Source organism: Strix aluco, chromosome 2, assembly GCF_031877795.1.
Source record: "Strix aluco isolate bStrAlu1 chromosome 2, bStrAlu1.hap1, whole genome shotgun sequence".
Lineage (NCBI taxonomy): Eukaryota > Metazoa > Chordata > Aves > Strigiformes > Strigidae > Strix > Strix aluco.
Window position 1 is genome coordinate 108701704 of NC_133932.1, and position 12833 is coordinate 108714536.

Below are 12833 nucleotides of genomic sequence, written 5' to 3' on the forward strand. Positions count from 1 at the left end.
GACAGATAGTCAGGCATAGAAGAGAACTAGAAAAATACTGCAAAGCTTGCAAAATTTCTGTTTAAACAATTCAGACAGCATCTTCCTCTTTAGCTGGAATCAAGTTTCCAAAGCAGTGATGAAGGTCACAGTGTTAAAGAATAATTCAGGTTGGAAGGGACTTCTGGAGGCCACTTGGTCCCACTGCTGTCTCAAGGTAGGTAACAGAGATCAGGTTGTCCAGGAAACCAGCCTCTCTGAGCACCCTGCTCCAGTGTTTGACCACCCTCACGGTGAAGAAAAACTGTCCTATTATCTAGCCAAAATTTTTCCCTTTTACAATCTATCTGCTGCCTCTTGTCCTTTCCTGCAGACCTCCAACAGAAGCACGGCACTGCCTTCCCTACACCCACCCATCATGTTGCTGTAGACTACAGTAAGACCCAACTCAGCCTTCTTAACACTGAGCAAAACCAGCCCTCTCAGCCTCTCCTTGCACATCACTTGTCACATCTGCCTAATCACCTTGGCAGCCCTCCATTGGACTCGCTCCAGGACATCGATGAGTCGTCCTGGGGAACCCAAAACTGGCACCAACTCCTGCTGTGGTCTCACAAAGGCTTAGCAGAGAGGAAGATGCACTTCCCTCAGCCTGCTGGCTACACTCAGGGTGTGCTTGGCCTTCCTTGCCCCATGGCATACTGCTCACTCAGGGACAACTTGTCACCTCCAGGTCCTTTTCTGCAAAGCTGCTTTCCAGCTAGTCCCAGCCTGTACTGCTCCATGGGGTTACTCCATCCCAGGGCAGGACTGTGCATCTTCTCTTGGTGAACTTCATAGGGTTCATGTCCGCCCACTTCCTCATGTGTTAAATCCCTCTGAATAGCAGCTCTGATCTCCAGCTCCCCCCCACATCATTGGAGATCATCTGCAATCTGACAAAGGCTGCACTTCACTGTCCAAGTTGCTAAAAGAGACATTAAACAGTTTTTGCCCCTGGATTGACTCACCGGGAATGCCACTAAAAAATTGTTAATAGATCAGCTTTGTACTGTTGATTGCTACTTTCTGAGCCAAACGTTTCAGTTTTCCACCCAACTTGTCATCCACCAGTTCAAACTACATCTCTCCAAATTGGCTCAAAGGATACTATGGTAGACCATGTAAAAAGCTTTGGCAAAGTTAAGGAAAGTGTAAAGCACTGCTCTCCTCTTGTCCACAGGCAGAGTTGTCTCACCAAAGGCAGTGATCGGGACGGTAGGCCAGGTTTTCCCTTGACAAATCTACACTGTTTTTTCTCAATCACCTTCCTGTCTTTCATGGCTTCTATGAGTATTTGCTCCATAGTTTTCCCGTAGAGCAAGGTGAGGCTGACTGGCCTGTAGTCCCCCAAATCTTGCTTGCCTTTTTTTGAAGATGAGTGGTTTGCCTTCTTCAGTTAACAGGAAGCATCTCCTTCTTTGAGGAAGTTTCCCTTGAAGATCAACCAGCTTTCCCAAGGCCTTTTGCTCTGTATGGATGTCTCCCATGGGATCCTCCCAACCAGGTCCATAACGAAGACAAAATCTGCTTTCCTAATACCAAAGATTGTAATTCTAATACTCATCCTTCTTATCTGTCTTGATCTTAAATTCCACAAGTTCATGGCCACTTCCAAGGCAGCTATTCAAGACTGCTATTTATAGCAAGTCCAGCAGAGATCACCCTTAGCTGGCTTGTCCAACACTTGCATAAAAAAACCTGTCATTGATGCTTTCCAGAAATCCTCCGAATTGTTTATGCCCTGATGTGTTGCCAGCATGTATCAGGGTTGTTCAAGTGCTCCATGAGTACCAGGATCTGTGATCATAGGGCTTCCCTAGCACTCTGAAAAAGGCTCCATCTACTTCCTCTACTTCATCAGGCAGTGTGTAGCAGACACCCACCATGATGTCATCCACATTGATCTGAGCTCTCTGCCTTACCCGTGAGCTCTCAACAGGCTCATTACCCATTTCAGAGCAAAGCTCCATGCATTCAAGCCACTCCTTTGCATAAAGCACAACTTCTCCTCGTCTTCACAGCCTGCCTTTCTAAAAGGGCCTATATACATCCATTCCAGCACCCTATTCATGCCAACCATATCTCTCTAATCCCAGTGAGATCACAGCTCCACAACCATGCATGGACTTCTGTGTTTCCTATGCCATGTGTATTTTTGTACAGGCATCCGAGATGGGCTCCCAGTCATGTTGTTTTTACATAAGAACTGTGAGACCCTCCTCCAGTTTGTTGGAGGCTGTCCCCTAGACACATACTTGCTGTCCCCATGACTCCACTACTCTTCTGGGTTTGGTCCAGTTTGTTTTGAAACCAGTTTAAAGACCTCCTCACTAGCTTAGCAAACCTGTTGGCAAAGATGCATTGCTCCATTTTGTCATTCCTGCTCAGCAACGCTGAGCAATCATTTCTCAGAGAAGGTCAAAGAGATCATAAAGGCTAAAGACAAGTGACAAAGGTCAAAGTGACACCAGCTGCACATTCAGATGTTGACCTGCAGGGTGCGTAAGCTCCTACCCAAGCCCTTCCCTTTCACTGGCAGGATTTAGGACAGCACTACTCATGCCCCCCTGCCCTTCACCCTCTATAAGCACTCTTGATGAACTCAAGGTCACCCCTCATAATGTCATGGGTGCCCCATGTGGTTGGGCAACAAGAGGTACTAGTCCAAGGTCCAGATGAGCCTCAGCAGACTCTCCACAATTACCCTAGGTCTGAGTCCCCAGCAAGTGACAAACCTCTCAAGACATCAAGCCAAGACTGCAGATGGATGCCTCCACCCCCAACAGGCGGGAGCCTCCAGCCAGTATCACCCACCACTTCCTCCCAATGCCGACAACAGTTCAGGCTCATCTGTCTCCAACACCTCCCCTGACAGAGCTTGTTCTTCCTCATCTGTTACCATGGCACTATACTTATCCTATAAATGCACAACTGCAGGCAGAGAACAAGCTTGCCTTCTGTTGCCAGCAGTCACAAGCTTCCATTCCTCCCCATCTTTGGAGTCTCTATCCACCTCCTATTTGAGTATAGCTTCCGGCTGTCCCTCCTTTCACGCAATGTGGGGTTTGTGCTCTTCTTTCACAAAGACCCTGTCAATCTCCTGTTTCTGTTCCTTACAGCCATGCAGCCTGCTCATCTCCTGCAGTCACTTCACCTGGCAGCCCAGCACCTTGACCACAGCAGGACCCAAAAGATGAGGGCATCATCACGTTCTGCCCCAGGCTCAGGGAAAAGTACCAGTCACTCCCTGCAGCCCGACATCTGCCACATCGTTCCTCTGGAGCGCTGCCCGGGCCAGCCTCCCACGTGCCAGGCGCAGTCGCTCCAACCAGGGCAGCAGAGCACACTTTCAAGTGCATCACTGCGCCCACTCCAGCTGCTTCAGAGTGTCAGGTGCCTTCTGCACCCCCTTCCATGTTAACTGCTAAGTCCTTGTTAGCCACCCCATGACACAATAGTCTTGCGATGTTTTGAAATGCTACAGCCAGGAATGTGAATGTAATAGAATAAAAAAAAAAAAACAACCCTAAAAACCTAAAAGCTCGACGTAGAGAAAAGTTGTAATTTTCTAAACCACTAAAGCTAGAAATATTTCCTCTCTTCAAAACATCAAAAACCTTTTACTGTTTGTTACAGGCAATTCTTTTGCTTTTTGCAGATTTGTGCTCTACCTAGTACAAGCACAGTGGCATTTATCAGCATACAAAAGGCATGTCAGCTCCTACTCTTCTTCCAGATAGCACTTAGTCTCAAAGACGCACCACAAGTAGTCTTATGACATATCCCAGGAAAAGGCAGTTTTAAAATAATTATGCAAAGGATGTGTTCTCATGCAAAACAACAAATAATCATTAAAGGGCCTCCTCTCTTTCCAAGCTGTTTCTTTAAATACTCATTATACAAGCAAATGAGGTAAGTGAAGAAGCTGAGAAAATTATAAGGCATTATTCCCTGCCTACAGTTCTGCTTCCCTCAAGATAAAAAAAAAACCTCATTTTTTCTCTTTAGCCATTTGATTTCAGCTCCTTAGTTGAGTTAGGTCAGAATTTTCTCATCGTAACGTTCATTTCTGACCAAAAACTTGACACTGCTCTACTAACTGGATACCTCTCTAAAGGCTTTCTACTTTTAAAGCTACTACCATTATCTACTGGTGCAGAAGAGCTGAAGTTTTTTGGGCAGATGTTCAATATTACAAATGATTCCAGAGACTGAAAAAGATCTAAATCAACACTTATCTGCTGAAGACTGCCACACTGTCTCAGAAAAAGGACCTACAAGCCTGTTCCCTATAAAAGTCCTTGATGGTAGCAAAGCCATTTTCAAAGTGAAACCTAATCTCTGTGACTAGATCTACTTTAACAGATTAGGAGAATTTCCCAGTTCCCAGGTCTAGGTGGAGGTCCCTGATGACTAATAACTCCATTTCAGCACCAAACTCTGACATGTGTTGCTGTGGAAGACAGAAAAAATCTTTGGCGTATACTACAACAGGATATCCATCCAGTTGATCAGGAAGAGCAAGTTAAGTCTGTATACAGCTTGTCAAGTTGCAGATAAAGGATTTTATTATCTCCCTGGATGGCTTCTGAATGAGTGCTTATAAAGAAGGATGTTCTTGTGGACTCCTTATTAAAATGACTCTTCCCAGTGCAGTCACATGTCCCACAGGGCCTCTTGTACAGCTCATCTAACACTTCACTGAATGCTGCTTTCTATACAAGTGCCCTGTCCCCAGGGTCATGAACAAGCTCTGCAGTGCCCTCATACTCCTTCATGACTACAGAAACTACATGTTTGCAGCCTACCAAAAAGTGGGAACACAGTAATTGTGCTGCTTTCAGAGGAAGAACATTATTTGCCTCAACTTTTGTTTCACCAAATGACAGAAAACAGAACATGAAGGGACCTTCAGAGGTCATCAAACTCACCCCTCTTCCCAGGCTGTCTGACTAGAGTTAGAAAAGGAGGTAACACGGATAATCACCAGCCTTACTATAGCCATGGGATTACACAGTTATAGACAGCTGGAAAGTATTTATTTCTACATAAGGACTGATCTAATTCACCTCCATTAAAGAACTGAAGTGTAATGCTGCTTGTGTCACACTAGGGAGCTAAAATCAAAGAGCAGAAATTTAGCCAATATGGTATCTCTAACCATAAAAAGTTTTCAGAATTTTTGTTCCACATTAAAAAATATTACTGGAATTCAAATACTGTGTTCAAGAGCCAAGTCACTATTTGAAATTAAGATAGTTCTCCATCCAAGTGTTGTGGGTTAATCCCCAGTTGGCAGTTAAGCCCCATACAACTACTTGCTCACTCCCATCCCAGTGGGATGGGGGAGAGAACTGGAAGGATAAAACAGGCAAAACTTGTGGGTTAAGATAAAGACAGTTTAATAGGTGAAGCAGAGCTGTGTGTGCAAACAAAGCAAAATAAGGAATTCCTTCACTACTTCCCATTGTCAGGCAGGTGTTTAGCAATCCCCAGGAGAGCAGGGCTTCATCACATGCAACAGTGATTTGGAAAGAAAAACACCATAACTGCAAGTGTCCCTCCTTCTTCCCACAGCTTTTATTGCTGAGCTTGACATCCTATGGTCTGGGATATCCCTTTGGTCAGCTGTCCCAGTGTGTCCCCTCCCAACTTCTTGTGCACCCCCAGCCAGCTCACTGGTGGGGCCACATAAGAACCAGAAAAGGCCCTGACGCTGTGCAAGTACTCAGTAAGTAAGCTCAGCAGTAAGTAAAACATGGGTTGTCAACACTGCTTTGGTCACAAACCCAAAACATAGCACCATAGGGAGGTGCTATGAAGAAAATTAACTCTATCCCAGCCAAAACCACTACAGCAAGATAGAAAGACAATGACTGCACTTCTTCGTAAGCACACCCGCCTGAATAATTGGCAAAAGCAACACTGACAGCTACAGGAGTATACTGTAGAGTGATATATGCAGAAGCAAGAAGAATATGTAAGAGAAGGGAGGAGGTAAGGAAGAGATATTATAAGAAAAGGAGATGGAGAAGTATGTAGAGCATGGAACTAGGACCACACACAGGACTTCACAGAGCAGCCAACCTTAGCAAATCAAGAGCATGTTATTCAGACACATAAAACCTTCAGATCCAATGCTGTAAACTCATAAATGTTGTTGCAAGAGTGTTGCAATGCATTAACTTTTAAAAGCCTTGGCCACATAGTTAGGAATAGTAAGTAGGACATCACAAAACATATTGACAACAAACATTAAACAAAACAGCATGCTGCTGGTGATGCTATTAATCACAGAAAACATCACCTAGTGAAATTAAATCACTTCAAACCATATGGATGATGAACTACTAGATGTTTCCATATCCATATGAAAATACTATTAAAAACACAACACCAAAATGACAAAACAGAACATGTCAAGACCTATGAGGTCTTTAATATTAACAATCTTTCTAAGAGTAAACACAAGACTGAAAAACAACTCACCTGATTACCTGTTTCTGTCACTATTTCTCCTTTGGCGACCTCAGCCCGCTCCTTATTTCGGCAAACCAGATGAACTGTGCCACCTAGTGGATTTCGGCAAGAAACACATTTGATAATTAATTACTAACTGTTTGGGAGGCATCAGCAGAGGGAGGGCCAGGAAGTGATATGCAATTTGCAGTCCTTGTTTGGGGTTAGTTTTTGATACAATCCAAATGGAACAAAAACCCTTTTGTGATTACATTCCAGTTTGTGGGAAACCTATAGCCTGCTAGTAGCAGTGGCAATACTGGTCAGACAGTCACCGAAATATCACAGGAGCTTCCCAGCAGGCAGAATGTTCCTGAGCTGAGCAGATCCAACAGTCCCACTTCTCTGCTGCCAAGAGCTGAGCGGTGGCTTTTCATCGATGCTGCTGAAGCTCAGGTCCATGAAGCTCTCGGGGCTCCCGTGACACTTGCTGATGAGCTGGCAGCAGGAAGAGGATTAGGGCCATAGCACCCCATAGCAGTCCCAAGTCCACCAGCCTTGGGCCATTCTCAGGGTCAAATTCCCTACAAATGGCACGGACCCAGCAGTACCATTTGGCAGACCAGGCACATCAAGTACCCCAACAGGGTCTGTCAAAAAACAGAGGTAAAGGTCCTTCAAAGAAAAGGTTTGGGACACAAAGAGTGGATATAAGAGAGCTGGAAGATTTCTGCTTGGTCCCTATGAAGGCAGGCAGGAAGGAGAAAGTATAATGCAGCAACAAGGTCTTTGTGCAAGGCTGCATGTATGGAAAAGGCCACTGCACTCTAGGTACTGTCTCCTCAAACCATTTTCTGTCAAGTCTGCACATTATGTTTAGTGTTGATAAAATGTCAGAGCTACACTAGAAATTGAAGCTAAGGCATCTGTATCATAAATGCTTCTTTTGACACATGCCTTAGAAAGTTCAGGAAAGGGCTTGAACAACACAAGTGATTGGAATTGCTCTGTGAAAAGGAAATAAAAATGACAGATATCAGAATTATTCTCAGCAGTGGGTATGACAAGGACCACAGCCACAAATTGCAGCTTAGGAGGCTCAGGTCAGGCATTAAGCAAAGAGTTTTCACTAGTTTTCTTCTAAATAGACCAGGTTGTCCCAAGAGGATGTGTAATATCCATTCTTGAGGGTTTCAAGATCCAGCAAGACAAAGCAATGGCTGCTTTGATCTACTGTTGACAACAGTCTTGCTTCAAGTGGGATGCTGGACACGATGACCTCTAAAGATGCCTTCCAACCAACATTTCTATGACAGGAATGTGCAGGGCAAGGCTCCTCTCAAATGCCTTGATACTTATCATGACCTCATAAAAGCCTTCTAAAAGAGGACTGAAGTACAGGTAGGCATAGTTCTTTTTTATTTTTATGCTTTGTTTTCTCTGATCATTACAAATAATGTGTTAATCTCAGTCACAGGAGTATCTGCACTCTTTACTTCTGCCTATTGTTAATGGTGTTTTAGGGGTTGCTAGCAGTCCACTACTAGTAGGCTCAAGGAACGTAATCCCAAAGGATCGATAATAGAAAGAACGGTGCCAGGTCACTCTTCCAGCGCCCAGAACCCAAATGCAAGATACCAAGTCTACCCTAGGGATAGAGCAGTCATACACTGCACAGCCCAGTTTGGGGTCTGATAATGAAACTTTCTGTCTGCAAGAGAGGTTTTTCTACTGAGCACCACTACAGCAAGTATACTTGTCACATAGCTGATGCAGGCAACAAGCCTCAAGGTTCTTCTGATATCTTCTAACAGGGTCTGATTCCTTCACTGCACTACCAGAGTTGGTTGGGCTACTTTTACCAAGCAGTGGGAAACTCCCAAATCTGGGATAACCGTACAAATGACACTAACTGATGTTTAATACAGTTTCATCTTCAGTTTGTGTTACACATATACCATGCATGGAAGAGACTATGCACACAGACATGGAATATATTCAGATCAGAATGAAAAACAGTCTTAGCCCCAAGGAGAACAGATTTCATGAGTGAGAGAACAGGCAATCAGAAGGAGCAGTGTCCGATGCTCAATTCTTTGGCCATTCTCACAGTGACTGCAGGCTTCCCTGCAAAGGAGGGTTTTAATTACAGATCTGAAGGCAGTTAATTGCAGATGTTTAAGGAGTTCTTCCTAAAACACAAGTAATATATGCAAATTAAATGCATGGAAGAAGTAGCTGGCCTTCAAGCTGATCAGGAACATTCTCATAGTTTACAACAGAAAACATTCAATGAAAATAGAGATAGATTTTAAGGGCTTTGAATATGAACTTTTCTTGCTGTTAAGGAGAGGGAAGTTTTGGTGTGACCTATGGGCTAGGGAAGGGATTTAAATATATTTTCCATGGTGCAGACTGAAATTATCCAAACTTAACACATGGAAATTGCCAAAGTGGTTGGGAAAAGACTGCATCAAACTGGAAGTGCAGTTCACAAGACATACAGGAAAGCCCAAATCTGCAATACCCACAAGACACCGATTCAGAGAAAAGTTGAATTCAGGCTGAAGAAACTGTCATCAAGACCGTCATTATTTACAAAGGTAAAGACAACATAGCTTGGTTATTCTTTTGCTGAGTCCTAATTCCTTATTTTCTTGTCATGGTGTACTTGATGAGATTCAACTAGAAGTCAGAGCCCCAACAGCTGACATCGAGTTTCAGAGCAACACGTGCAAGGATAGGATCAGGAAGACACTGTTAAGACATTTTAATTTCATATGCACAGCAACATCCACACTGCTATTAGACAAGCAGTCTGGGCCCAAGGTTGTTCTTTGGACTCCAAATACTAGACATGGTGGCCAAATCCTATGCAGATCCAGTCAGCTTGACAGCTTGCAAAACCTGGCAGGCATATCCATTTGTGAGCAAATCAGTCACCAGACAAAGCAATACTTACATAAGGCTATTATACGTAATGGCAGTAGTGGGAACTTGAAATCAATCACATACTGGCACTGATGGGGATCTTTAACCTGAAGGCTATTTGATGCTAATAATTTTGAATTAGTGTAATTTAACCAAGTTGCCACTTTCCTTCGTAAGATAATTACGAAATCTAAGCAGACAAAGAGAAAGCAAAGAGTTGCAAGCTCCTCCCTTTTATTCTACATGCCAAAACTCCTATCACTCACGCACAACAGGAATTATTTTGTTTGTCAGCTCTGAAAGAGATTAGGTCTATCTTTCAACAGTAGCTAGTTCCAGTTCATACCATCTCCTTACTTACATAGAGCAACAGAAAAAATGGTTGCATGTAATCACTTAAAGAGCACAAACTCCAGGTTATTATCACTAAGATCAAGCACAGCAACGTTGGTTATTTTATACTCTGCCATCTCAACTTAGCAAAACCAATTGTTTTCTTTCATCATATGACACATTTGCAAAACAGTTCAAAATCAGCCATGCTGCTACTCGTACTGAATCATTCTTAGACCTTGATCCGTCACCACGGATAGTTTCAGTAAACATGTACTTGAGAAACACTTTGCAGATCTTCTCCACTAATTTTATTTCATTTTTCCAGTTTTCACAGCACCCATCAGGCTTAAACCTCTAACCCACACTAACAGCCCTGTAAAATAACACACCTGATCCCTCACCACAGGGAGTTGTGTCATTGTGTTTGCACTGGAAGGCCAAACCTGCTTCCTTCCATCTTCCCTGTGATGGCCCCTCAGGGCCCCTCACTGCAGCCCAGCTCACCTCTCCTTGCTATCTCTTTGGCTGTGGCCTTGCCAATGCCACTGTTTGCACCAGTGACCAGAAAGGATCTTCCAGCCACATTCACCTCCACGTCAGCTGGACAGAAGTGCTTGGAAGCAGCCTCATAGCCGCTCCTGAATAAAACAGAGACACCTGTGAGAAACTAGAAGCAAGTACTTAGAAAAAAACACAGGGGAGGATTGAAAAGCACTATCCCCTCACAGCTCTACATACGCTAAATGCCCCCCCAACCCCATTACTCTCCGTGCTCATGGGACAGGCCACGTATAGCCCCAGTAACACTACCAGGAGTGATGTAGCAACAACTCAAGGCCTTTGACCGCCACAAGCCACACAGCCCAAAGCTTGAGCTGGGGAGGCGGCCCGGCTGCTGCCCCGGGGCGGGTGCCGGAGAGTGCCCGGGCAGCGCCGCCATCAGCATTCACAGAGTTGAAATTTGTCCACTCTGACGGGGGTGGAGAGGCTTCGATTACAAATATAAAAAACACCACCACCTCGAAATGGTTAAGCGCCCGCGGAGGCCCAGGAACGCCCCCAGCCTGGCCGCAGCGCCCGCCCCGCGCAGCCGCCGCCCGTACCTCGTGTACTCCCGCAGCCCCTTCACGAACCACACGGCGCCGCGGTACCAGGACATGGCGCTGCTGGCGCCGGCCCCGCCTCTGCCTCACATAGGGCGCCCGGCCCGGCCCGGCCGTGCCCTGCCCGCCGTCGGGTCAGGGCCGAGGGGCCGCCCTGCCTGGCCCTGCCCGCCGTGACTCACTGGCAGCAAGGCGGGGTGCGAGGGAGGGTGGTGTGTGTCTTGGGCGGGGGGGGGGGGTGGCTGGGTGTGTTCCCTTCCTCCCCCACAGCGGCTTGTGGATTGTTTCTTCATATCCCTTCCATTTCATCTTCATATCCCTCCCTCCTTCATCAGTCAGCAAGCAAGGTGACTTTTAGCCACCCGACCTGGGTGTTTGCAGCTCGCCGGGCATTGTGGTGAGTACCGCACTTAGCCCGTACCACGCTGGAGGCTGCAGTGCCTGATGAAGGCGGTGAGGGAGGGAGGAAGAAGAGTTTCACAGGGCTCCTGCTCGGGACAGAGGCTACTGTCAATCAAACTGGGGCTGGAAACTGGGGTGTCATGTTTTGGGAATGGGGAGCAGTGCTACAGGACCTGAGCCTGCATCCTCTGCCTTGGAAAGCTGTCAAAGGGACACTCTTGCAGAAACATAAACAACCATGTTGTGCCACACCAAGTAGCATTTTATGTAACAAACCCATGAAATTCCCAGCTCCTACACCAATAGGAAAGGGTACACAAGTGGCTCTTGCAGTAGGAGTGAAATTTAAAATGTGTTTTCAGTTCATCTGGTATGTGCATTGGAGCTATGAAGCCCGAGAGAATTAGTTGGTGTTGCACATCTGGACAGCCCATGTTAGCCATAAAGAAATTGTCATTTTGGGTATGATTGTGGTTTTAAGTACATTAAAGGACTATGCACTTACAAAGTTCAGTGTGCAAGTTAAACAAATGCACGTATTTTATGTGGTATGCAGGGCCACACGCAGAGATGCTACTTTGGGAACCCTATCTAAGTTTTCGAGAGCTTAAGTTACCTGGTTTCAATAGCAGAGATAGGGGAGGAATGAGAATATTCTGTCTTTTTTGACCCTGTGTGATAGCTTGGTACTTCTTTTTCTAAATCTCTTCACTCTGGCAAAGGCCTCATACTAAAGTCTTCCACTTTCTCAGCACGTTGTGTGAGTATTAGGCTCACACAAAAGGTACTTCCCACCATGAAGTTAAAACTTTTGAACTCAGCACTGTCCGCTTGTACTAGGTATTGTGTGTGAAATAAGAGTTTTCAGAGGGCAAAAAGACACATTTTCACAGCGATACTTTTTTCCATTCAGAGATCATCCAGCTAAATGTCATACCTTTGCCTGAAATCTGAAAATGCTTGTTCTTATTAAAACAGTTGAAAGAATTTATTTAAAACCAGCAGCCTGAGTCAGTTTTAACTGATTTTGTTCTTCGAAATGGCTAGGAGTTTTTGACTGAAGTGTTCCTAAACAATTCATCCTGATTCTGATGCTTGAAATGGAGACTTCTGGCCCAGAAAGGAACAGCTTGGCAATAGTGTGAGAGGCAGAACATTATTTCCTATAATGGAAAATGAATGGCAGCCTGAGATACAGATACATACTATGATGTCTGTAAGTATATAATTGTGAGCTATATGGAAGTAGTTTTGTGATCATCACCCACAACGTGCAATTAGCAACCAAAACTGTACAGCCTAGACTGCTATAATGATGTTAGATAATCACACTCGCTGTGAACAGAGCAGCTGTTAGGCTTGTGCAAGTCTTGCGTACAGGCTGAGATAATGGCCTCTCTTCCTACTTTGAATCCCTTGCCCTGCTAGCCCTTCAGCTTCTCCCTTCCCCTCACAGCCTGTACAAGTCTGCCTGGTTACTTTCCTTGAACCCTGGCTCAGGGAAAATACACAGCAGGGGAAAACCAAAGAATTATGTGAGCATGCCTGCTGTTATGAATATCCAGGCAGAAAACTGCAGTG

At 45.1% G+C, this 12833-nt stretch overlaps 1 protein-coding gene across 3 annotated transcripts in view; it reads right to left on the reverse strand.

The window, feature by feature from the left end:
• DHRS12 (dehydrogenase/reductase 12) overlaps positions 1-10995 on the reverse strand; it is a 31819-nt gene extending 20824 nt beyond the window's left edge. Inside the window, exons 1-3 of one of the 3 annotated variants that reach the window (XM_074815765.1) lie at positions 10851-10995; positions 10252-10385; positions 6511-6593 (exon numbers count right to left, since the gene is read on the reverse strand). In XM_074815765.1, coding sequence (XP_074671866.1) covers positions 6511-6593; positions 10252-10385; positions 10851-10906 — 273 coding nt within the window. In that variant the 5' untranslated portion in view covers positions 10907-10995. The remainder of the gene's footprint in view (positions 1-6510; positions 6594-10251; positions 10386-10850) is intronic. The other 2 variants (XM_074815764.1, XM_074815767.1) reach the window with 2 other exon arrangements.
• Between the last annotated feature and the right edge of the window lie 1838 nt (positions 10996-12833).